At 37.2% G+C, this 24,653-nt stretch overlaps 1 protein-coding gene across 3 annotated transcripts in view; it reads left to right on the top strand.

Moving 5' to 3' along the window:
- Nucleotides 1-24,653, top strand: part of DPP4 (dipeptidyl peptidase 4) — a 41,565-nt gene that overhangs the window by 4,144 nt on the left and 12,768 nt on the right. For all 3 annotated transcript variants that reach the window (XR_016468214.1, XM_031599555.2, XM_090143854.1), the window contains exons 3-19: nt 3,139-3,237; nt 3,653-3,747; nt 3,870-3,944; nt 5,599-5,651; nt 5,752-5,824; nt 6,905-7,025; nt 10,626-10,786; nt 12,656-12,759; nt 15,465-15,600; nt 15,748-15,792; nt 18,447-18,551; nt 18,647-18,714; nt 18,893-18,946; nt 19,396-19,520; nt 20,544-20,591; nt 21,091-21,189; nt 23,211-23,280. Coding sequence is in view for 2 of the 3 variants with exons in the window: in XM_031599555.2 (XP_031455415.1) it covers nt 3,139-3,237; nt 3,653-3,747; nt 3,870-3,944; nt 5,599-5,651; nt 5,752-5,824; nt 6,905-7,025; nt 10,626-10,786; nt 12,656-12,759; nt 15,465-15,600; nt 15,748-15,792; nt 18,447-18,551; nt 18,647-18,714; nt 18,893-18,946; nt 19,396-19,520; nt 20,544-20,591; nt 21,091-21,189; nt 23,211-23,280 (1,531 nt within the window). In the remaining variant the exon portion in view is untranslated. The remainder of the gene's footprint in view (nt 1-3,138; nt 3,238-3,652; nt 3,748-3,869; nt 3,945-5,598; nt 5,652-5,751; nt 5,825-6,904; nt 7,026-10,625; nt 10,787-12,655; nt 12,760-15,464; nt 15,601-15,747; nt 15,793-18,446; nt 18,552-18,646; nt 18,715-18,892; nt 18,947-19,395; nt 19,521-20,543; nt 20,592-21,090; nt 21,190-23,210; nt 23,281-24,653) is intronic.

The raw sequence follows: 24,653 nt of genomic DNA, 5'->3' as shown, positions 1-24,653 counted from the left end.
TCTCATTGTTCTTTTGGGAATGGTTACATATCAACACTTACCCTGTTTATCCTATCTGTGATCTGTCCTATGCTAAGCAGATTTGTGACTGGATGGTGTGGAGGAGTATCTATTGCCTATGTCAACACCTTGCTTGCAACTGAAAAGGATGCTTAAAAATATGAAGGTGTCTGGCTGATATGCAGCTCTCATATTTGAAGACCTATGCCACAAGATGAATGAATATGGCAGCTGTAATCTGTCCCAGTTTTCTTGGGAATAGGAAATCTTTTATTATCACAATTTTTGGAAGGCGTTAGGCTTAAGGATGTTTAGTGAGGAAGCAAGAAAATAACTAAGTGAATTTTAATCTATGGATTAGAATTATATCTTTGAAGTAGAATCTCTTTGAGTCTATGTTAAGAAATTAAGGTTTAGATGAGAATCTTATTTTGTCTGTTTTTAAAAGGACAATATGTAACCTGTGAATGGTAGTTAATTCTACTAACTTCAAATTTCTTTACTCAAAGTCACAAGTGAAATTCTCTAAAAAATTGTAAGGGAGATACGGTAGGTTAATCAGGCCATTGAAAATATACTGTATACTGTCTGAACAAACTGTCTTTTAGTTTGAATATGACTGCTGTAAATGTCCTGGCTGATGTCACTGTTTTTACCTGCTGGCTTTCTCTTGGATGTTGGGCATCAGGCTTCTCTTCTGAATGTGTAGTAAAGTTTCCATTATTAGTAGCTTTACAGGTTTCCTTTGCTTTTGAGCTGATTACATCCTTTCTTGCTCTTTTGCATTGTATATAGAAATTTAAACAATGCATTCACCAAAAGTAATTTTAACAATTTTAATTTTGGATATGATTATTTGAAGCACAAACTTCACACAACAGTTGAATTTTTATTTCCTTTACTCCTTATACCTACAGAAACAAACTCAATCTTTCTTTTGAGAAGATGATACATGTTTACAAAAAACAAACAAACAAAAAACTAAGAAAAACACTGAAATTGAAAGAATTCTATTTATCAATTTTGTATGAATATTCCTTACATAAATGGTTAATAGCCTTCTCTCTAGAATGCTTTACTTAAATTTTTGTTGTTGTAACAGGTATTATGATGTACATATTTCTAATATATCACTATGACAGTGGTAAATATGCATGTGCTGCTCAGGGGGAGTAAAGGGTAGATAGAAAGAGCGAGTCATTTGGAACTTAGAAAAACAGTCCCTGTCTGGAAAGAAAGAAAAATAGAAAAAAATAGAGACGAGAGAAAATTCAGCTTTCACAATCTCTCTGAGGAATTTGAGAGAAAGAAGCCATTTTGCTAAAATGTGAATATATTCTAGCCTACAATCTTCAAAGCCACTAAAATGTTTTTGAATGTTAACAACTAATTCATTTTGTAAAAATACAAGCCCACTTGATGCTTTTTGGGGGGTAGAAGGTTTGGTTTTGTTTTGTTTTTTTAAATGGAGTCTAAACCAAAAGAAGCAAAATGCAGAATGAGATACATGCAGTAAAAACATAGCGGTAGTGCTCTATTTCACAAACTAAGAAAATATTCCAACTAAAACTTTGATGACTATACCCGCACAGCTTGGCGTTTCATATTCAGTTACTATGTGGAAGGTGTTGACAGAAAATGAAATTTTAATTTTACACACAGCCAAAAAATCTTAATGGTGGCCTGATTTTTAGTAATGAGACCTTCGCAAAATATGTATGTCACCAGGGGGGAAAAACATTCAGCAGTTTGGAAAAATCCCTAAACCTGTTCATCAGCCACCTGTCTTAAATTGCTCCTCCTTTTCCAAGAGAGAATTTCATTGCTTTCTGAAGTCCCTCTAATTGAAAGTGACACTTACTCAATTAGGAAGGAGAGAAGTGATATTCCCAACTAGACAACTGTGCATGAATATCAAATACACACTTGTTCATAATCCGTCAAATTAAATATTCAGTTAATATAAAATAATTAACCTGAGAAATTAATATTCTTCTGGAAACATCTAGACTTGTGACACTTTTCAGAATAGCCAAATCTCAGATGGAACTGAGCAAGTAATTGTCTTAATCTTTGTTAGACTAAAAGCTTTGGCTGTTAAGGCTCTCGACTTTCACTACAGCAATGGCTCTCCAGTCTGTGCTGTATATAAGTAACGTATTTATTGTTTGGAAATAAGAATAAAACCATAGTGGCTAATATAAATGTCTTCCTGTCATGTTCCATATGTCACACTTTTTCAACTTGCAGAAAGATTCCCCGCAGCAATCTTGAGAGGTGGGCTTTTTTTTGTTCTCACTCCCTTGTACTCTTTTTCTTCTACAGCATATTAAAAGAGGCTGTGTGTTTAAAAGTATCTGAAAAGACTGGAAAGCTCAGAATTGATGGTGGCAGGTTATTATCTCAAATGATCATCTAAACCCCTGTATTGGATTGTTTTTATCAATTGTTTATATCCTGGATTTTTTATTTGTTCTGCTAATATCTGGGGGGAAAAAAAAGAAAAAGAAAAAAAAAAAGTAAAAAAAAAAAAAGTTGAAATAAAAACTGCTTTCCTTCTTCAATGTGTAGATTATATGAGGGTGGTTTTTGGTGTTGGCTTGTTCATTTTAAAAAGGCTGAAGAAAATCAGGGAGAGAACTGCACACCTCAATTTCAATATATATGTTTTTGTGTGTATATGTGTATAATGTACTGCTGAAACCTTTTATACCTTGGAAAAAGTTGTTAGGGCACTGCAACCAGTAAAAAAGAAATATTTTCATAGATGTTGGCAGTGTCACACTGTTGCTCATGATCAATCTCATAAATTTACCTAGGTTCAGTTTCACTTAGTCTTTTCATAGTAGATCAGGTACATGGTTTTAATTTTGCAATCAAAATACTAATGTCATAGCAGACATTATGATACTTTGATAACTTGGTGGAAAACCAGGTAGCACTGTGATCCTTTTCCTTTCTGACTGTTGGACTGTTGGATATTTTTTTGTGCTTTCTTCCTGCTGGCAGTTTATAGCTGGTTAGATAAAGCACATCAGTTGCCAGTAGCAAAAGACACTTAGCTTCTTAACCTGACTATTAAGATGTGGTGGAAAATGTTGTAATAGCATCAAAATCTCTTCTTTCTCTTTCTTCCAGAAAGTACCCCTGACTCTGATTCACGAAGAACATATACCCTAGAGAATTACTTGAACAATGACTATGTGTACAAAACACATAATTTGCAATGGATTTCAGGTAATTTATTTTTACACATAGCATGTGTATAAAGAAAATGTACTACTATAAATACACAATACTCAGAGATGACTAATATATCCTGAAAATATGTTAAATACTTAAATAGTGTTATTACAAAATGGTGCATAGCTCAAAGAGTTGTGATTTCTTTTCTGTAGATATGTGTTAGTGCTTGTGGCAAACTATGTTCTCCTATTGCTAGAAGCACCCTAAGAGAAAAAGGTGCTAGAATGTTGAAGGTGTGAGTCCAATTTTGTTAACAGTGTTATAAGTATCCTTTAATTACAAAAGCTGGAAACAGAATATTGACCAGAATTTTTAATTTTATTTCCTGCTTCAAGAAATAGGGGAGAAAGAAGTGAGTGATGTGCATTTTACTTACTGTTTACTGTCATCTCTCTTGCTCTTTTAGGAAATCAATATCTACATGAAACACCTAATGGGAACATTCTACGTTTCGATGCTGAAACTGGATCATCCTCAGTAGTCTTGTTAAATACAACAATAGTACGTTGACTTATATATAATATGTGCAATCTTAGAGAAAGATTTTATATTTAATACCTTTTTTTCCTGAACATTTCTCTGGAATCAGTGCTTAACATGTTCTCTTTTTCTCTTATTGACAGAGCATACATGAGGCAACAACAGCTATATTGTCCCCTGACCAGAGGTTTGCTCTTCTGCAGTACAAGTATGAAAAGGTACAAATGCACTTAATTGTTTGAGAATGAAACTGGGAAGTAAAGGTTTGGAAATAATTGAGCAAGAAGATACTGTTGGAAGTAGAGGTTGCAGACGCTGAAAGAGTTTGAGAGAATTGTTTAGAAGAATAAAATGGATATCTGAGGTGAATGAAAAGTCCTGTGTGGTTACAGGCTGTCCTCTTGCACATGGTATGGGCTCAGGTGTCCTTGTTTGCTGCTCTCAGCAAGTATGTGGAAAACCCCCAGCATAAGTGTATCATCTTGGCTTGGTGCTGAATAAAGTAACAAAGGTCAACCCACATGTATGTCAGTTAGCAAGAATCCCTGGCCCTGCGTGCCTCCAGAGGAGAGAACAGAAACCTAATGGAGGTGATAACTTGTCCTGCAGTGTGTGCACTGAGGAGCTAGTAATTTCGTTGTTGTTTTTTCCGTTTTGTTTTTATTACTGGAGAGATCTGCATGTTTTGTTTGTAAAAGGGTCTGTATACAAATACTCAAAGGCCATGTTACTGAGCTCCCTCTACATGTTCTGGCAATGCAATCCAAGAACACCTGTCACAGTGTTCCAGCTGCAGTCCAGTCACCACATGTCAGTCACGACTTTTCTACAGTTTAAGCTTCTTTGCTGGGTACAGCTAGGCCATTTACTTTCTGTCTTTCTAAATTGTTCAGAATAGATTCTTTTCACTGCATTATTACCGGTAATAAAAAATTTTATACTTTTCCAGCTAATCCCCTCCACTTGTGATTTATTATTCTATGCTATTTTATTTGCTGTAGTCATAAGATTTAACTTTACTTTAATGCTGAAACAGTCTTTTAACCTTTATATAGTAGTATGATTGAAAGTTATGTTGTTATTAATCTTAATCACAAGAAAACAGAGTAACAAAATGAATCACGAAGATGTGGACGCTTCTTATATAATAGCCATCTGGTTGTGTAGTACTAAGATATTGTTTTATATCCTCATAGCTTCATACAAATCTTCAAGAACTACCATAGAAGGTAACACTGTTATAGCATATCAACAAGATGGGTTAAAACAAACTTCTTCAGCTCCTCATGGTGAGCACATCTAAATGACATCTTTCTTTCAATAAGTGCCCACAGTGGTGTAGGTTTCAAGAGGAAGGTTTCTGAGAAATAAGTTTTATTTCTGTGACAATATGGGTGAGAATATGAATCCTGGAACTAGAGGAACTGCTACAGAAACAGTGCTGGAACTTGAGAGCACTACTGAAAAATAGAATGCCAAGTTAAATAATACACCATGGAAAAGGAGGCAGAAAACAGTTGTGCCAGTAAGGCAGAAAGAGAAGGATTAACTCTACATACCTGTGATAGTCTTGCCATAAAGTTTCAAGGATTTCTGAAAATCTGCAGAATCTCTGGCCTCTGTATCTGTGTCCTTGGTCTGTCATTGGCTTCTGTCATAGTAACTAAGTGATGACCACAGAAGGACAGTATCTCTTCAGTTTTCCTTTAAAAAGTACAGAAAATTACTGCCCTTATAGGTTCATTGTGTTACATCTATCTCAAGCAAAAGTGTGAAGAGGATTTCAGAAGTTTCAGTGGTAATTGAAGATGTAAGAGATTTGGGTCCTGTTGACATTTTTGTTTTCTTAATATTAAACTAATTCTCTTGCAGTTGTGGAGGCATTCCTACACAGCTTCATATCACATCTATGATTTCAATACAAGGTTAGTGAATTATGCACAAGATGTAATTTTAATAGTATTTTGCAATGAAGTGGCGTTTTACTGATTTGTCTTAATTGTATCTTTGTTTCTTTATTTCCAGTTCCATCTTAGTTGATGCACTACTACCTAATGACACGCAATATATATCATGGTCACCCATCGGTCACAAACTGGTTAGTAAAGATAATCTAAACTTATACAGCCACTTCCGTAGCCATGACAGAGAAGCTCATGTTAACTATGTCCTAGGGGTTTGGGGGCTTTCCTACTTCCAGGTAAAATACCTGAACTAGTTTCCAAAACGGCTGTTGGAAATACTTAAACATTCCTCCATGTGTTATGTTCTGTTCTTTGCTGAAAAGACATTCCTGAAAGCAGTATGGTCCCAGTATGTTGCACAGGAACTTAGTATTTTTACAGTAGCAAACAGTAGCTCATCTCTTTCAAAGGTAATATCATTACAGCTTTCTACACATTCACACCGTGGTTTTTATCTCTTAATAAGAACAATGACGTTTTATTTAAGGATGAATTTAACAGGGATTAGAGGATCAAAATCATCTTGTGTACTCTTTCACATTATTCTTATTTTCCTTTTCTCCTCCCTCATCCATGACAGCTTTGATAGCTACTGTGTTTGCAAGGCTGTTTTGGATCTGACCTAAAGAGCAATCACACTAGTATGTGGTGTTTAAATATTCTTATTCATTGTCGTGGATTATGGAGCCCAGCAACAGAGGCAAAGGATGTTGAAAAGAAATTGCTACATCTCAGAGAGAAGCTCTGGAATAAAACTGTGCTATTCAGTCAGTAAGGGGGAAAAAAACAAAGACATTTTACTCAGAAATACATTATCTTTGGAGATCTGTTAGCAATATCAAGACTTTTATCAAGGTTTTATCAAGATATTCTCAATATTCTTTGAGGGACAAATGAGTTAAAAAAAAAAACACAAACAAACAACTTCTAAAATAAACTTGTATTTCAAAGGAAAAATAATGGCAATAATAATGTCATTTAAAACAACTGTTCTGAGGGTTGAATTTTTTTTTCTTTTTGGCATCTCAGCTTAAATTCAGTTTGTTACTCTTGATTTGTACTAGTAATTCATGTTTGAGTATCAGTGACGTTTGGACAAGTGCGAATTTGAAGGACTATTTTTATCATCAGTAGTAAATGTAAATAGGTCACTAAATGTGGCATAAAGAGGAAACAGCATTTACTCTAATAGTCATCATAATAATATTTTGCAGGCATATGTTTGGAATAATAATATTTATATAAAAGCTTCACCAACAGCAGCACCTGTGCAAATCACTAGCAATGGAGAAGAAAATAAAATTTTCAATGGAATACCAGATTGGGTTTATGAAGGTAAGTATATCGAGCACATTTTTCTTCGCATTTTAATGTAAAAATTTGGGGTTCTTACTGTAGATTTTATTAAAATAATTTTATCTAATTTCTTATACTGAAATATTAAAAATTAATGCAGATCTGCATTTTTAGCAGAAGTATTTATCCTTATCTGGGCTTTATGCCTGGTCAGCGTAGGTATCTAGGAACAGAAATTAGTTTTATCTTCCTATGATAGATCATGAGCACCAATCTTTCTCTCATTTCAGAAATCACAGAATCACAGAATCACAGAATCACAGAATCACTAAGGTTGGAAACGACCTATAAGATCATCCAGTCCAACCATCCACCTGTCACCAATGGTTCTCATTAAACCATATCCCTCAACACAACATCCAAACGTTCTTTGAACACCTCCAGGGTCGGTGACTCCACCACCTCCCTGGGCAGCCCATTCCAGTGCCTGACCACCCTTTCAGAGAAGTAGTATTTCCTAATATCCAGCCTGAATCTTCCCTGGCGAAGCTTGAAACCATTCCCTCTAGTCCTATCACCAGTTACACGAGAGAAGAGGCCGACCCCCAGCTCGCTACAACCTCCCTTCAGGTAGTTATAGAGAGCAATAAGGTCTCCCCTGAGCCTCCTCTTCTCCAGACTGAACAATCCCAGCTCCCTCAGCCGCTCCTCATAAGGCCTGTGCTCCAGACCCCTCACCAGCTTTGTTGCCCTTCTTTGAACACGCTCCAGGGCCTCAATGTCTTTCTTGCAGTGAGGGGCCCAGAACTGGACACAATACTCAAGGTGCGGCCTCACCAGAGCTGAGTACAGGGGAACAATTACTTCCCTACTCCTGCTGGTCACACTGCTTCTGATACAAGCCAGAATGCCATTGGCCTTCTTGGCCACCCGGGCACACTGCTGGCTCATGTTTAGCCGAGCGTCAACCAACACCCCCAGGTCCATTTCCTCTACACAGTCTTCAAGCCATTCCACCCCAAGCCTGTAGCGTTGCTTGGGGTTGCTGTGGCCAAAGTGTAGGACCCGGCATTTGGTCTTATTAAACCTCATCCCATTGGCTTCAGCCCAGCTCTCCAGCCTGTCCAGATCTCTCTGTAGGGCCTCGCTACCCCCAGGCAGATCGACACTTCCAGCCAACTTGGTGTCATCTGCAAACTTACTGAGGGTGCACTCAATGCCCTCATCCAGGTCATCAATAAAAATATTGAAAAGGACAGGCCCCAGCACCGACCCCTGGGGAACACCACTCGTGACCGGTCGCCAGCTGGATTTAGCTCCATTGACCACCACTCTCTGGGCTCGACCCTCCAGCCAGTTCCTTACCCAGCCAAGAGTGTACCTGTCCAAGCCACGGGCTGCCAGCTTCTGCAGGAGAATACTGTGGGAGACAGTGTCAAAGGCCTTGCTGAAGTCTAGGTAGACTACATCAACAGCCTTTCCCTCATCCACCAGGCGGGTCACTAGATCATAGAAGGAGATCAGGTTGGTCAAGCAGGACCTACCCTTCGTGAACCCATGCTGGCTAGACCTGATGCTCCAGTTGTCCCGCACTTGCCGCGTTATCTCCCTCAAGACAATCTGCTCCATAACCTTCCCTGGCACCGAGGTCAGGCTAACAGGCCTGTAGTTCCCCGGGTCCTCCTTACAGCCCTTCTTGTAGATGGGAGTCACATTGGCAAGCCTCCAGTCTTCTGGTACCTCACCAGTCAACAAGGAGCACTGATAGATGATGGAAAGCGGCTCGGCTATCACCTCCGCCAGTTCCCTCAGCACTCTCGGGTGAATCTCATCCGGCCCCATGGACTTGTGACAGTCCAGTTGGAGTAGAAGGTCTCTGACCGTTTCCTTCTGAATCATGGGTGGTTTAGTCTGGTCTCCAGCCGAGACCACCTGGTCGAAAAGTGGAATATCCTGAGGATAACTGGTCTGACCTTTAAAGACAGACGTAAAGAAGGCATTCAGGACCTCTGCCTTTTCTTTATCCTCAGTAGTCACATTCCCGGCTTCATCCAGTAAAGAATGGAGATTCTCCTTAGTCCTCCTCTTACTGTTGATATATTTGTAAAAGGATTTCTTGTTTCTTTTTATTCCAGTGGCCAGGTCGAGCTCGAGCTGGGCTTTCGCCTTTCTGATTTTCTCCCTGCATATCTTAACAACTTCTCTGTATTCTTTCTGAGTTGCCCGTCCCTTCTTCCACAGGAGGTAGATTCTCTTTTTCTCCCGGAGCTTCAAGAATAGTTGCTTATTCATCCACGCCGGTCTCCTTCCCCGCCGGCTCATTTTGCAGCTCAGGGGGACAGCCCGCTCCTGCGCCTGTAAGACTACCTTCTTGAAGAGCAACCAGTTGTCTTGGACCCCTTTACCCTCTAAGACTGAATCCCAGGGGACTCCCCCTACTAGTCTTCTAAACAGTTCAAAGTCCGCCCTCCGGAAGTCCAAGGTAACAGTTTTGCTGTTCTTCCTCCTGGCTCCACCAAGAATCGAGAACTCTACCATCTCATGGTCACTCTGTCCAAGACAGCCCCCAACCTCCACATCTTCCACCAGACCTTCTCTGTTTGTGAACAGCAGGTCTAGCGGGGCAGCTCCTCTCGTAGGCTCTCTCACCAGCTGCATCAGAAAGTTATCCTCTATACACTCCAGAAACCTCCTAGACTGCTTCTTCTGCGCTGCGTTGAATTCCCAGCATATGTCAGGGAAGTTGAAGTCCCCCATGAGGACAAGGGCTGGCGACCTCGCAGCTTCTGCCAGCTGCTCATAGAACACCTCATCTGTCTCCTCATCCTGGTTCGGCGGTCTATAGCAGACACCCACCAATACATCTGCCTTGTCAGCCCTTCCCCTGATCTTTACCCATAGGGATTCAACCTTATCATCCCCAGCCACAAGCTCAGTAACATCAAAACACTCCCTAACATACAGAGCCACACCACCACCCCTTCTTTCTTGCCTATCCTTCCTGAAGAGCTTGTAGCCATCCATTGCAGCACTCCAGTCATGGGAGCAGTCCCACCATGTTTCCGTAATGGCGACTAGGTCATAGTTTGCCTGCCGCACCATGGCTTCCAACTCTTCTTGTTTGTTGCCCATGCTGCGTGCATTGGTGTAGATGCACTTCAGCCGAGCCCCTCGCCTCATCCCTAATCCCATTGCCGCTCCCCCAGGCTCATCTCTAGCAGGCCTGGTTTTATCCCCTACCCCCTTCATATCTAGTTTAAAGCCCTCTCTACAAGTCCTGCCAGCTCTTGGGCAAGGATCCGTTTCCCCCTTCGAGACAGGTGAGACCCATCAGCAGACCCCAGGCCAGGAGCCGAGTAGACCGCCCCATGATCAAAGAACCCAAAATTCTTACTTTTGCACCATCCTTTCAGCCATGTGTTTATAAGGTGTGTTCTTCTGGTCGTCTCAGCGTCCTTCCCTGCCACTGTAGGAATACAGGCAAATACTACCTGTAATCCAGTAAGCAGCCTCTGCTTTGATGTATTAACTTCAAAAAAAAACCAAACAAAAAACAAACCTTATTAAAAATTTAATAAGAATATAAGATATCATATAATTGATAAATTGGCTCTTATATAACTTTTGCATCTCTTTCAGAGGAAATGTTTGGCAGCCATTCTGCTCTGTGGTGGTCTCCAAATGGCAATTTTGTGGCATACGCAGCATTTAATGACACAGAAGTTCCTGTTATTGAGTATTCCTTTTATTCTGAAGACACATTGCAGTATCCTAAGACCATTAGAATCCCTTATCCCAAGGTCTGTGTTATTTATTTAACATGGTTGTTCTGCAGTTTCATTAAGGGAGTAGTCTCATTTAATCAGTTTCTGCTAATGAAAATATTGTCTGTCTCTCCTCAACAGCTTGCTGTGATTACTCTTTCTGAAATCAACAGCATCTGGCAATGTTAAAGTATTTATTATCTCTAGGGGAAAGGAAAGAAAAAAGTTTTTCTTTTTCATCACAGAAGTTTTGAGAGGTGACAAGTAGATGTTGAGATAAAAAGAGCACTTTAGTAAAAGCATTTGGCATACACACATTGTATTAGGCTTGTGCACTGTATTGTGCTTGTGTAAATGGAATCTTCTTCAAACAATGGAGTAATTCTTAGTAATTCCCCTTCCTACATTGGGAAGGGGAAGAAAACGCTGACATAATTCCTTTGTCCACCCCAAAGCTTTTTCAATTTTTGCTGCAGTGAGAATGTCAGTGCATACAGGTCCTTCTTCCCTCCACATGTGCCTGCTGCTCATGGCACTGGGATAAATAGTGTGAATGTCAGGTACAGCGTGCTGCCAACAGGTCCTTTCAGACATTCCACATAGGGAGGATTAAATGTTTATTTCACATTTTCCCTAGATTTAGCTATTGAAGTTATTTGAATCTACCTGGGGTTTTGATTTAGTAGAGTGATACAGCAATAGATTTAAGACAGTGTGCAAGTACAAATTACACTTTGAGTACAACAATTGCAATGTACCTCTGAATCACAATATAAATGGGATTCTTAATACTGGTCTCCACAGTAAGTTCACTGCTGGAATGCTGATCATCCCCATTTGCCTTGAAGTAATTCATTGTTTAAAACTAGCTTATGCCCATCTTTTTGTTCATTGTTTTGGTTTTTATTTTCTGTGTTGGACAGACATATATATGTATCTCCCCCTATGCCGGTCTGGCCAGCTCAGGAAAATGCTTGTGTTCTTGATAAGCTGGGGCAGAACAACTGGTAGAGCCAGCTGACTGCAACTGACAAAGCTGCTTACATGGAGTGAAAGCCAACCTCCAGTCCCCTTTGTGCTGAATTCAGCTTTCTTTGCAGCAGCTGTGCTAGGTCACTCCCTACCCTTCCCTGATCTCCATGATCACATTGCCTTTGCCTATCTCCTTGGAGGCTCAGGGTCTCACTGGTGGTTACAGTAAGCAGCTGGGCTCGCTGCAGTAAGATCAGGGACTGTGCCCTGAGCATGCCACCTGTGAAGAGGCATAGGTGTAGCAGGTGTGGAGTGAACTGCCAATTTAAATAGCACCTTTTATTGCAGACCTTCCTGTTTGGAGTATTGCTTATTTCTGGGTGAGCTACAGCTACTTAACTGTTACTATGAGGATTTAGCTGGCTAGCTTCAATTTCTAGATCTAGAGAAGTCCTTTGTGACACAGTAATTTTGCTATTAGTACCTATTGGTGCTACATTAAAAACAACAGGGTCCATGTGGCAGCCACAGCTTTGATTACATTATAGGCAGCTGTTATACTATCAGTTAAGGCAAGGTGTTAGTTTCCATGAAGAATCACTTTGCTCCCTGTTAGCATTGTATTTGATTCACTCCTAGAGACTGTGTAGCATCTGAGGCAAGATATGGTCAAATACTGCTGCGGGTAGAGGAAAGCTTATGGATGTTTATATATGTAGGCTTTCACATCTAGAAATACATAGCTAACACTTTTTTAAAGGTAATTTATGTATGAATCATAAGAATTGCATTTAGGAACTTGTCTTCTTGTGTGTCTGAAGGTAGCTGGTTCTACCTGACTGTCTGTAGTGATTTCTTCATCTATAATTTCAGTCTTTTTTTTTCCCCAGGAATATTCTTTCTTTGAAATTACAATGAAAAATTTTATTTTAGGCAGGAGCTAAAAATCCAACAGTGCAATTCTTCGTTGCGGATATCCAAAGGCTTCCTGATTTTAACACTACTGAAATTTCTCCACCCGCAGAAATAAAATCAGGGTAAGAAATTTTGATTAAATCTTTGTATCTTTTCTTTGGTGAAAGTGAGGAGCATTTGTGGGTGACCACTCTACCTGCTGTGTATATTGTCCTTTCAACAAGTCAAGCAGCTCTGGTAGCAACAAGATTTACCAGAGAAAATCTGCTCAGAGATTATCCTCCTAGTGATTATATATAGATAGCATATTCCATGTATGTTATATTCAGAATGTGACAAGTTCTTGGCTCATCACACTCAGTGGAGTCTAACTATGGTGAAGTCATTTCACAGTACAACTTTAATATGAGCAAGTTTTGGTATAATCAAATTAAAATGTATGTATTCCAATTCACTGGGAAGAAGAAGAAAAAAAAAAAACCTTAATGGAAAGTGAAGATTTAATTTCATTGGAAGCAGACTCCTTGCTCAGGCAAGGTATTGTGATTGTCTTCTGATTTATACTTAAAATGTTTGTTTTCTTTGAAAATACAGTGAAAACCAGCGCTTCTCAAAGTTGATTGAAAATTGTATTTCTCAAAATGCCACTGGAAATGCACAACGTGATATAAATGTATTCCATAAAGAGCAACTAAATGGATTTAAATTGCATGTATACAGAATTTGGTATCCTAGATCTTGTTGGTTTGTTGGGGTTTGTTTGTTTGTTTCTATTTTAACACTATTGTAGCAACTTTATTTATTTTTAGAGTTTTGTTCTTAGAAAGATGTTGGGTATGAATGCACAGGTTATACTGATAAACTCCAGAAAAAAAAGCAAAATATGTCTGTCAGCTTGTGCACAGAACTGCATTTTGTAAGGGAAGACCTAAAAGATTGGAATTTTGATAGTGTTCCTCACAACAGTATAACACCTCTGTGTTAACTGAGATAAAGAAGTTTTTATGGATTTTGATCTTTACTACTTTATTTTTCAAGGAAATTTCCCCAAATCTAGAATGGCCCTGATCTGCTACTTTAATATGGTATATGAAACTTGTTACTGATTTTGCATGAGAATGGCCAGCATGAAGCCTATGCAACATTCAGATGCCACTTTTATCTTCCTGGGCATTGGGGGCTCTTGCTGGTTAACAGGAGGATGGAGGCAATGGATGCTTCTCATCAAAAATGACTTACCCAACAAAATAAGGAGTCCTCAGAGTAGAGGATTCTGGATAGTAATTGCAGGAATATCCTTTCTAAGCAACAAATGAGGAAGGACAATGCAGAATTGCTGCAATGTATGTTTTGAGTTAATCTCAAATTAATTTACTTTTCACGAGTTGTTGAGAACTAAAGGTGTATTCTCTATTTCTGTCATAAACTTTCACAAATGTTTTTGTTAGACTATAAATGTTCTCTCTCTTTTACCCTTACTGTTCATCCTGTCTGACTAGATGATCTATACCATCTGAAATTGTTAACTTATCTTACTTTGAAGGAACAAAAACTGTGGGACTAATTCCCCTCTTGCAGAAACAAGAAAAACCACTGTTTATTTTTAACCAAACATGTAACATGCTCTTGCGGAGAAGTTTCATAACATTAATGGTCTGTTTTCATTGAAGTCAGTGACAGCAGTGGTGTTCAACATCGTACCAAATTCCCAGTCAAACATAAATGTAAGAATCTACCTTTTTACCATGTGATTTCTGAACTGAAATCTGGAAATAAACCCGAAAAAGGCTGGTAACCAGTTGGCATATATTTTTAATCCATCTGCAGTAATTGTCATCTTCTTTCCTTCTTTCTTTTTTTCTATCTTTTTCTCTTGTCTCTTTTCCTCCATTTTATGATTATGAATATATACTCACTCTGACAAAACTCCCACACGTTTTTGTTAACTAACTTAGGGAAAAAGGGAACATGAACTTGGAACTAAGTCAAATGTGCAAATTTTAGTTAAAAATGTGTAGTTGCCTTGGAGGGGAGGTTTATTTTATTTTAGTTCATAAGGCTTCTAGGAGATAGGAGAGATCTAAATTAAGGAAAAAAAGGAATGAAACAAATCAAAATGTAAAAAAAAAATAAATAAAAAAAATACTAAATTTTATGTGGTGCTTTGTTTTAAAAAGAAAAACGAACACAAGAATATTCTAGAAAAACTAATATTTATTTTTTGGAAACTTTAGTTCTCAGTGTCAACTAATTGGTATTCTAAGCATGAAAGTAAAATACTCAAATAGTAATATTTGTTGTTGGCTTGATCTCTCCCTCCATTCTATCCAATAGAAGTAAGTACTAAATTGAACAAAAAAGTGTATCACTCAAATTGCTTAGCAGCAGTGTATCACTCATATTGCTCAATTTCATGTATCAAAGGAAACAATTCCAAAATACAAGACTCATAAAACTTAAGAATTTCCTCTAGTTGCATGCAGTACATTTAAAGACCATGTAGGGACAGTCTGGAGTAGCTACTATTTCATGCATTAGAGGATGGTGATCTGGCTACTAGGTTTTAATTGCAGTCTTCCTGGAAGTGGGTGTGTAAAACTATATAATTCTTTATTGTATGAATGAAATAACCAATGGATCTTATAGTAGCAAAAATAATCGACAACAAAAAGCCACAATTAGATTTGCATCAGTTGTTGTCCTTAAAAGAGTGCACTGAAATGAAAATAGTCAAATTAGTCTCATTCATTGAATTTGCTGAATGCTGTTGTATAGTATATTATTACAGAAAGGGATTTTAAATACCTAATGCTACTGCTGGTTTCAGTGATCATTATTTGAGCGTTGTAACATGGGTAACAGATGAAAGGATCTGTCTGCAGTGGCTCAGAAGAATTCAGAATTTTTCAGTCCTCACCATCTGTGACTTTGAAAGTGCAACTGGAAATTGGACGTGTCCACAGGTAAGAAAACCGAAGTGGAAGAGTCACAGTGTTTGATAAATGAGACTGGATAGTAGTAGAGTATCTCTGTATTATTTATCTTTGTAGAAACACAGGCTGATATAAAACAAAATCCCACAACAATTATGTTTATTTTATTTTTCTTAGGAAAAACAACTTACGGAAGAAAGTACAACTGGCTGGATTGGCAGAGTGAGTGATTTCTAAAACTGCAACATGTTAAATGACACTGATAATTAAGAAATTTTCTTATGAGCTGCTTACCAGTTACAATGCTCTTGTGTGCAAGGCTGATCCATTCACTCACTGCATTTTGTATATGAAGGTAAAATATCTAAAGTGGAGTTGCACAACATCCTCACTCCCAGTTTTAAACTGTGTGGATATTGCTTTCTGAACTCCCCAGGCTGGGCTGATAGTGTGGGCTGGAGCCCACATCCTCCATGACATGTGCATCACTTTCAGCTTGCCAAAAAGCAGAGTGCTTATTCCAGGCTTCTTTTTAATTCTGACCTATTGCTTAGGTAGCAGTAGGTAGGAGAGCGCGGGTGTCAGGATTCAGAATTCCCTTTGTACTGGAAGAGCTGTCAGCTATGCTGGTTTGGCTGCTCTCCAGTCTTCTTGCCACCTCCAGAATGATCTAGGGAATAAAACATTAAGAAACGTGTCCTATACCCTTCAAACTGAAATGAAGGAGAGATGTAGAGGATAGGAGTCGATTATAGTCTTTCAAATTTTCCCTGGTTTTGTTTGTTTGTTTTTCCCAAGAATAAACCACTTCAGGTACCCTTTAGTTTTGTTTTTTAATTAATTTATATTTTTTCCCCACACAAAATATCCAATGGAGAGAACTAAGGACAAGATGCTTATAACTGACCAGATCAAAATTTTCGTATGTTTCTGCCAGACCAATTGCTACTATTTGGATGATGTTTTCCAAGCTGCCTCTCGATACTTTTGTTCATGGTAGAGAGTAGGCACCTAATGAACTACACAGAAGATCTGGGGGAAGTGAAGCAGAGATGCAAAAGTTCAGACTTGGAGGGAGAAATGAGTTTCAGAGTTTTTATGAGAACACAGAGTACACTTTCCACTCCCGCATTTTCCACACACTGATTATGCTTTAGTCACTAATTCACTTTTGAAGTCAAAAATGAAAGTTTAAAGAAATGCAAAGAGGGAGGCAACAGCAGGGATGAAATCATCCGCAGTATGAAGATGAGAGATCAACCCACCTGCTGTCAAATTTGATATGGAAAGGAAGGCCTTAGCGCTGACACATTTTGCTTCTCTGCAGCAAAGGCTTCACAATTAGACAATGTGATGATCAAGCTGCAGACTTTGTAAACAGTTGTGCAAAATGAGAGGGCAAAATGCGAGTCTGTGCCATTAAACTAGGTTGTTGGTTTTTTTGTTTCTTTTAAAGAGACAACCCACATCTTAGAAGCTGTTGGAAGGAAAATATGATTTTACTGTATGGTTCTTGGATTAGAGAAGGGAGCAGAAAGTAGGGATGATTGAAGAGGGGATAAGAAAGCTATCTTTATACCCTCTTAGTATTCTACTTAAGGATGATAAAATGATGTTTGACTGATAAGGCATATTTCTAAAAATATTTTAAAAAGATATGTATATGATTCTATATATGTATGTATATACACACATATATTTCATATGTTCTATGTACAAGCTTACATAAAATTATATATATATGTGCATAAAACATATACTTCTCTTTTTGAGTGTGTTCATAGGATTTTTTTCCTTTTTTTTCCTCTTTTTTTTTTTTTTTTTCCTGAATATAGAGATGAAATTGTTCTTAATCTAAGAATGTTCCGAACTTCACAGCATGTATAACTGCAGGTCATGAGCTCAGTTAGAACCTGCCAGTTGAGTTGACAAAAAGTCACACTTTGAAAAAGCAAGACTGATAAGGGAAAAGCTAGAAAAATGTGTATGGATGTATTGTGCAAAAATATTACTAGCAAAGAAGGTACAATTACCTGGAACGTGTGAGGGAGATTAAGTTCTGTCATTGCTTATTTAATAACTGGAGGCAAGTTAGTTTAACTTTCAGTTTCATTTTTCATTTACGAAACAGGTATAATATCTCAGATCATGTCGTGTCTTTTGGGTAAATGTTAATGCTTTTGATACGTCGATCAGGAATAACTTCTGCTTCATTTGCTCATTCCTCTGTGTTTTTCTCCCTACCATGTGGGGCACATCCAAAATATGTGCTATAGAAGGGACCCATTTGTTTCTATCACTCCCATTTGATAACTGCATGGATATTCCTTCATGAATGTAGCCTTCCAGTTAGGTTTTATGAGACATCTCATAATGACCTACTTACTAGTAAAATTTCTCTAGAAAAGCAGCTTGTTTTCTTTCAGAGTTCAAAGATTTGTTCACAACTGTGTGTTTTAAAATAGGGAATTCAAAGAAAATGCTTTCAATATTTACATTGTCCAAAGCCATAACCTATGGCAGAATAAAGCAGTTACTTTAAAGGTAGATGCATATATCATTTCCTAAAATTATAGGAAACTAAGAACACTTACAGGAATTCAAATTCAAATGAGCTAAGGAAGGGCATCTATCATTACCAGAGGACTAGCACTCAAGAAGTTCTGCCCCCTTTAGGAACAATGAGATATTTTGAGTTGGTTCACTTCTAGAATAGTGGCTGCAAGTTCTGCCTACTAAGTTAGTAGGCAAAATATCCAAGTGAAATATTGTTTAAAGTATAGAAGCTTCTGTTTAGAGATATCAAAAACTAAATTTATCATTTTTGTTTTGGAGTTTTGTTGTTTGCTTTAATAGACATCTTTCTTGTGTTCAAGTTTCAGCCATCTGTCCCTTATTTTGCCCCAGACAATACTACCTACTACAAAGTCTTCAGCAACACAGAAGGCTACAAGCACATCCATTACATAAATGGCACAGAGGTAAGTTCTGTAAGACAATAACTGCTGACTTTTTTCTCCTGGTGGTCGAGAAGCCTCACATTCTATTTTTTGCCTTGCCTTTTTCTCCTCTCCAGGCTCCAGTACCTATTACTGAAGGAAAGTGGGAAGTAATCAGCATAGCAGCTGTAACCAAAGATTTTCTGTAAGTATCATAATTAAGCTATTGCCTCCTAGCAGTGTCTAAACAGACCAGGAGAGACAACAAGGAGAAGGCACCTTTTAATTTATTAAAAATCTGATCTAAACATGTAAGACAATCCTTTAAATATTGTATTATATTGGAAGTACTTTATCAAAACCTGTATACTTTGTTTTTCTAGGTACTATATTAGTAATCAAAATGATGAGATGCCAGGTGGAAGGAATCTTTACAAGTAAGAAATTTGTTCTGCGCTATGAGTAAAATATCTGCTAATGAAAACGTAACACTTTCTCTTAAAATTTCTATGTCAAAGATTAGGCTGTTCATAATCTAGAGAACCTCCAGTAATAGGATATTTAATTAAAATCAACATAATAATTAAACTTCAAAAAACTGTAGTATTTTTCTGTAATCTTAGTTATAAAGAAACAAGCAAGTTGCCCCTGAAGAAAACCTCTCATGCTTTTACTTTTGCTGTGATGATAATTCCAGCATTAACTGAAATTAAAAATTTTAAATCTCTTTGCTTTGTTATTTAAGTCAGTAAGGGCTTTACTGTTGAATTTTATCAAATTTTATTTGGTCATCTTATTTAAAAGAATATACTTCTGCTCCATTGTATTGTTTGTTTTTTTAAATAATAATTTTTCATCTCTGAAATTAAGCTCATCTACCTTGCAGAATGCTCTTGGAAAGCAGTTCAAAATCTACTCAGTGTGTTAGCTGTGATTTGAATCGAGAAAGATGCCAGTATTATTCTGCTTCCTTCAGCAAAGACGCACAATATTATCAGCTAAATTGTCTTGGTGAGTACATCTGGAATTAACTGACATAAGTATGACTCACTGTTTAGTTGGGTGGGGAAGTTCACCCTGTTAAGACCTTGATAGGCACTGAATAACGGCCTTATGTGTTGGTATTGGCAGCGGAAAAACATACTCCCTTCTAGGTTTAAAAGCAACTCAATAAAATTAGAAGGTTATAAATTATAGTCCTATCCATTAATGGACCTGAAAGGAGCAGCAAACATTCCTGTTCTGTATGCAAACCTGATTATCCTCAGGAGCTGCCCACATAATTAGATGCCATTTGCAATATGCTAAAAGTTGCAGTGAACTGCAGTTTCTTTATAGCAAGTTAAAAGAACAATAACACCATATCTTATGGATTGAAATTCCTTCATCACAATTGTGACAAAGACGAGGTAGTACCTTACTTTGAGGACAGAAAGAATAGAGAAATTTCTCTGCCAATGAGGTGTTTGAAGATAGGAAATCATTGCTAAGGCCCTGTAGGAGGACTTGCTTCTCTTTTCCGGGCTGTTCCCATAGAGCACTGCATACAGTTGTACTGTCTAAGGGAATGTGCGTAGGGTGCTCTAACAGTAGAAGGGATCTGTAGGTCTGGGAATGACAGGCTATCAGCTAGGTAAAGTGATCTATGTGGGAATAAAATTAAGATAGGTAGCACTGCTTAAAGAATCCACTGTATATAATTACGTAGTCATATGTTAAGCACTGGGACTGCAGTCCCAGTATAAGCACTAGATATAAAAGATAAATGAATCACAGGTGGGGAAAAATAAAAAACTTTCTAAGATTTCCACTTGAAAAGCATGTACCTCACAGTCACGTAGTTTGCCTGCAAGACAATTTGAAGATTTATATGATGTTTCGACTTCAGTTTGGGCCCCATTAACTGAAAATGATGCACACAGAATGGATGAAAATGAATTCTGAGCCTTTGTGATTCACCCAATTCCAATTATTTTTTCAGAGTTGTTTTTTGAGACAACATGCAAACATAAAGGTTTTGTGCTATGTCAACAGGTCCTGGCCTGCCCTTGGTTACTCTGCACAGAAGTAGTGATGATCAAGGTATGAAATTGTTTTAAAATATAATTTCTGTTAAACCACGAACATGCATTGTAAATTTATTTTAATTCTCATTGCCTAGTATAATAATTAAAAAGTCAGTTTTATCTGAAATTAAATTTATCCTTTATTTTTCTACTATAGTTAACCACAAGGATAAAATAAGCAGTTCAGCTTGCAGCTATTAATACTTTAGTTAATATTGTCTTACACTGTGCTAGAAAACTGTAAGTAATCTGAGTCGTATTTAGTGGACAGTTGTTTGGGTTTTGTGAAAATGCAGTTAGATGGAAAATGTGAAGCTGGCATTCTGGTTTCTAAATTACTGAGGAAAAACTATGCCAGAAGCATTGACTATGAGAGAAAAAACAAAAACTGCAGTATACTGAGACTACCAAGTAGGTGGCCATCTTCTCAGGTTGACTTTTCAAAGTGATTCATATTCAGAGTAATGGATTTGAAAATAGTGTTTCAGCTTTGACACTTATGAACTGTTATTTAGTCCTCAGGTACTTGGAAAATAATACCGAACTGGAAAACTCATTGAAAGATATTCAAATGCCTTTAAAAATACTTGACTCCATTCCTGTAGGAGGATACAGTAAGTTCAAAAACATTTTACTTTTCTTCTCCGCTTCACCAAGTCCTTCAAGGTCTTCTGTTAAAAGAGCTTGACAAAAAAGATGAGTGTAGAAGATATGTTTGCAGTTATTTGGTGCTTAGAAATAAGAAAAATATATTACATGTGTGTGTATGTATGTAGAGATTTGCTGAAATACACAAGCATTCTGACCTAAAGTACTCTTTTTCCATACTGTGATGTCTTCAAGTTCTCATAATGATATGGATTTGCTCCATTTTTCCTTGATATTTACCTGAAAAATAGTAGAAGGCTCTACCGCTAACTTGGAGGGAAAAAAAGGAAAAAAGTGAGGTGGAGCAGGCACAACATTTGTAAAGCACGTTACCTTAAATTCTAAATTCAAGCAGGTCTTAATTTACAGACGTACATTTCTTTATATGGAGAGAGCAGGTGGGAGGTGACATACAATTATTATTGAAAAATTTTCTAGCTTAAATGGGAAAGCTTGCAAATCAAAAAACACTTCAAGATTACCTTTGACCTTCTGCAGGGGATATTTCAGTTGAATAGTCACATTGTTAAAAGCATGTTCACACTCAAGATTACCTAAACCGAATAACAAAATGTTAGAAAACAAACTGGTAATGCTTTGCTCATAGTGCTTATTTGAATTTGCACATCCAGGTACAGACAATTCCTTGGAATGTTCCTAGACTGAGGAACATCAGATAGGTACCAGGCCTAACACTGCCATTCTGTCTGAACTGTTTTTGCTCAAGCCTTTGCTACTAGCTTTTCTGTTTGTGACAGACTTCCTCTTGATAAAATGAATATTCTTAAATTTTATTTTACATGCTGTATTGATTTCTCTCAGTCCCTGTAACCTGTTCTTTTAGATGTCTCCCTCCTTCTACTGTTACCTTGTTTAATAACAGTCTTTATCTTTGTGTTTTCTGTCTTTTATTTTAGTCACATTTTTAATAGGGCTAAAGATGAAATCTTCCAGGAAAGATGGAGGTTTAAAGATGTTCTTCATGCTATCAGTTGTGTATTCATCTTTTTATTCTTCTTTGTTCTTACTTCATCTCATCAGGGTAAAAACTTCTGGGTAAGGGGATTCTATTTTTAATGTCACAAATAGGATAAACAAATTCATTTCTGTTGTCCTAATTCAAGTTCCAAGTCTGCTTGCGAATCAGTGTATTACTTGTACTTACGTACAATGTGCTTATCAAAGAAATTGACTCCTATGACTGCAAGAGTACATAGATGATGCAAAATAAAGAAAAAAAATGTATTTTTAAATGTTCAATTAAGGCTTAGAATTTTTCAGTGGTTTTAATGTATTGCATTTTCCTGTTTAGACAGATTGCTGCAATACTGTAATACACTCTAATCATAACTGCAATGCAGTCCATTATAATTGCTTCATGCTTCCTTTACAGTGTCCATTCTTTTAAAAATAATGAGTGAATGGTAAAGCCAGTTGGTTTGCAAAACTTATTTTGTGTGCATTTCAAATATTCTCCTAGCTCTCTGACAATTTCTGTAGAAAGAGCAACATGGATAGAACCAGAACAATGTTGCTTGAGGAAATAACACATACTTGGGTATGTTTCTGTGATGCTTTACGAACTACTCTGTAAAGCCTCCATGGTAGGTAGATAGTATTTAGAATTTCTTTTTTTAGTGTTGGGAAAGAAACTTGCGTATTGAAATATTTTTGAGTTTGTTGTAGAATTTCCTCTGGAGATACTTACCTAGTTTTACAGGTAAGCTTTATAATGTAGGATAATTTTAAAGGAAAGCATGTTGATGCCACAGATTGTATTATTTTAGAAGAAAGTTTGAAACTAGAATGCCTAACTTTGCTCTATATATTTGTTTACTTAGCTGGAAACCTTTACTTGTATATGTTAGTACAGTTCAGATGAAGCTACTTTTTAAGGGAGTGATTTGAATGTGCCGTTATACGAATTGCGATGTATGTCAAGTTATTTTACTGGAGCACTGACAAGAGTTACTTGCTTCCCTTTTAGACCTCTGGTATCAAATGATATTGCCTCCCCATTTGGATTCATCAAAGAAGTACCCCTTGCTCCTTGAAGTGTAAGTCTTCAACTTATGTGGGAATGTTGTGTTAATAATCAATCGCCTTTGTGTACTTCAAATCCTCTTAATAAGATCAGGAAGCATTGAACTGATGTGTTTTCTAATTACTTCTTGAAGGAGTTTTAATAGAGAATGAAAATAAGGGATGTATCCCAATTTGTGATAAATTTCTGTGCCATAAGATGATGCTGTGCTTAATATGAGCGTATTTTGTGACTGGCAGTGGAGCAGATATATTCTGTATCATATTTAAAAGCCAGGATGTTAGTGTTAACTTGCTATGTTCTCTGCTCTTAGTTCTTTAGGAATATTTTCAATGAAACTACATTTCAAAATGAAACCTTGAATAAATCATGTATCTGTGATATTTGACTGTTTGGAGCGTTGTCTCATTTTGCAGAAATATCCATTATATCTGCCTTCTGCATTTAGTTCAAATGCCAGTCTTGCCACTTACCTATTTTAAGGGATGAGAGAAAAAAGTGAGATAAGCCATGTCTGGTCAAAAAAATCAGGCTGGTAAACAGCCAATACAAAGGTTAGTTTAGCTCAGTTTGCTTATCGTTCGTTTAACAAAAAAAGTTGAAAGAAATATTTTTCATGAAAGTTGTTTTTGAAAGTTTTTTTTTTTTTTAAAGCTGTTTTTTTTTGTTTGTTTGTTTGTTTTTTTAAGACCTTAATCTCCTTAGAAAAGGAGACCCAATATTCTGGATTTAAGAGTTAATATTCTGGATTTAAGATGTGAGATTTACTTGTATTGTCTTCAGATGAACAAATAACCAGATTCTGTTATTCTACTTAGAAATTGCTGAAATCAACATAAATGTTTTTTTAAAATTGGGATGATCATTACCTTAGAACTATTCTGTATGGGTTTTGTTCTCATTGAAAACAAGCAGAAGACCTTTTTTCCACTTGAATTAATCTTAACTAGAGAAATACACCCTTGCCGGAAAGGAGTTCTTCCTGTTCTGAGAAACAAGGCATAAAAAAAGACATTGAACAGCTAATGAATGTGTGCCGTTTGATCCACTCTTCCTTAAGCACTTCTGTTTGTGGCAGTACATTTTCTTCTAACTGGAAATTACTGAAATGTTAACTTTTCCTTTGTTTACCAGGAGATTACTCCCCAAAAGAATAATCATTACCTATTAGATACACCTTTATATAATATAATTTGGGACCACTATAACAGTTTTTGCCTGCTAATGAGCCATCAGCGTTCTTCTGTTGTACAAATTCCTTTTCATTTTGATTCTTTTCCTAACTGACACCTGAGCCACTGTTTGGGTCACCTCTGCTTCATAGTTATCCTTTTATTAGAAACCCCTTCAGCAGTGGCAGGATTCAGAGTGTACAGAAACAAAGTC

The sequence above is a fragment of the Phasianus colchicus genome, chromosome 7 (genome assembly GCF_987193195.1).
Source record: "Phasianus colchicus chromosome 7, bPhaCol1.hap1.1, whole genome shotgun sequence".
Taxonomy (NCBI): domain Eukaryota; kingdom Metazoa; phylum Chordata; class Aves; order Galliformes; family Phasianidae; genus Phasianus; species Phasianus colchicus.
This window is presented reverse-complemented; position numbering and strand designations above follow the sequence as displayed.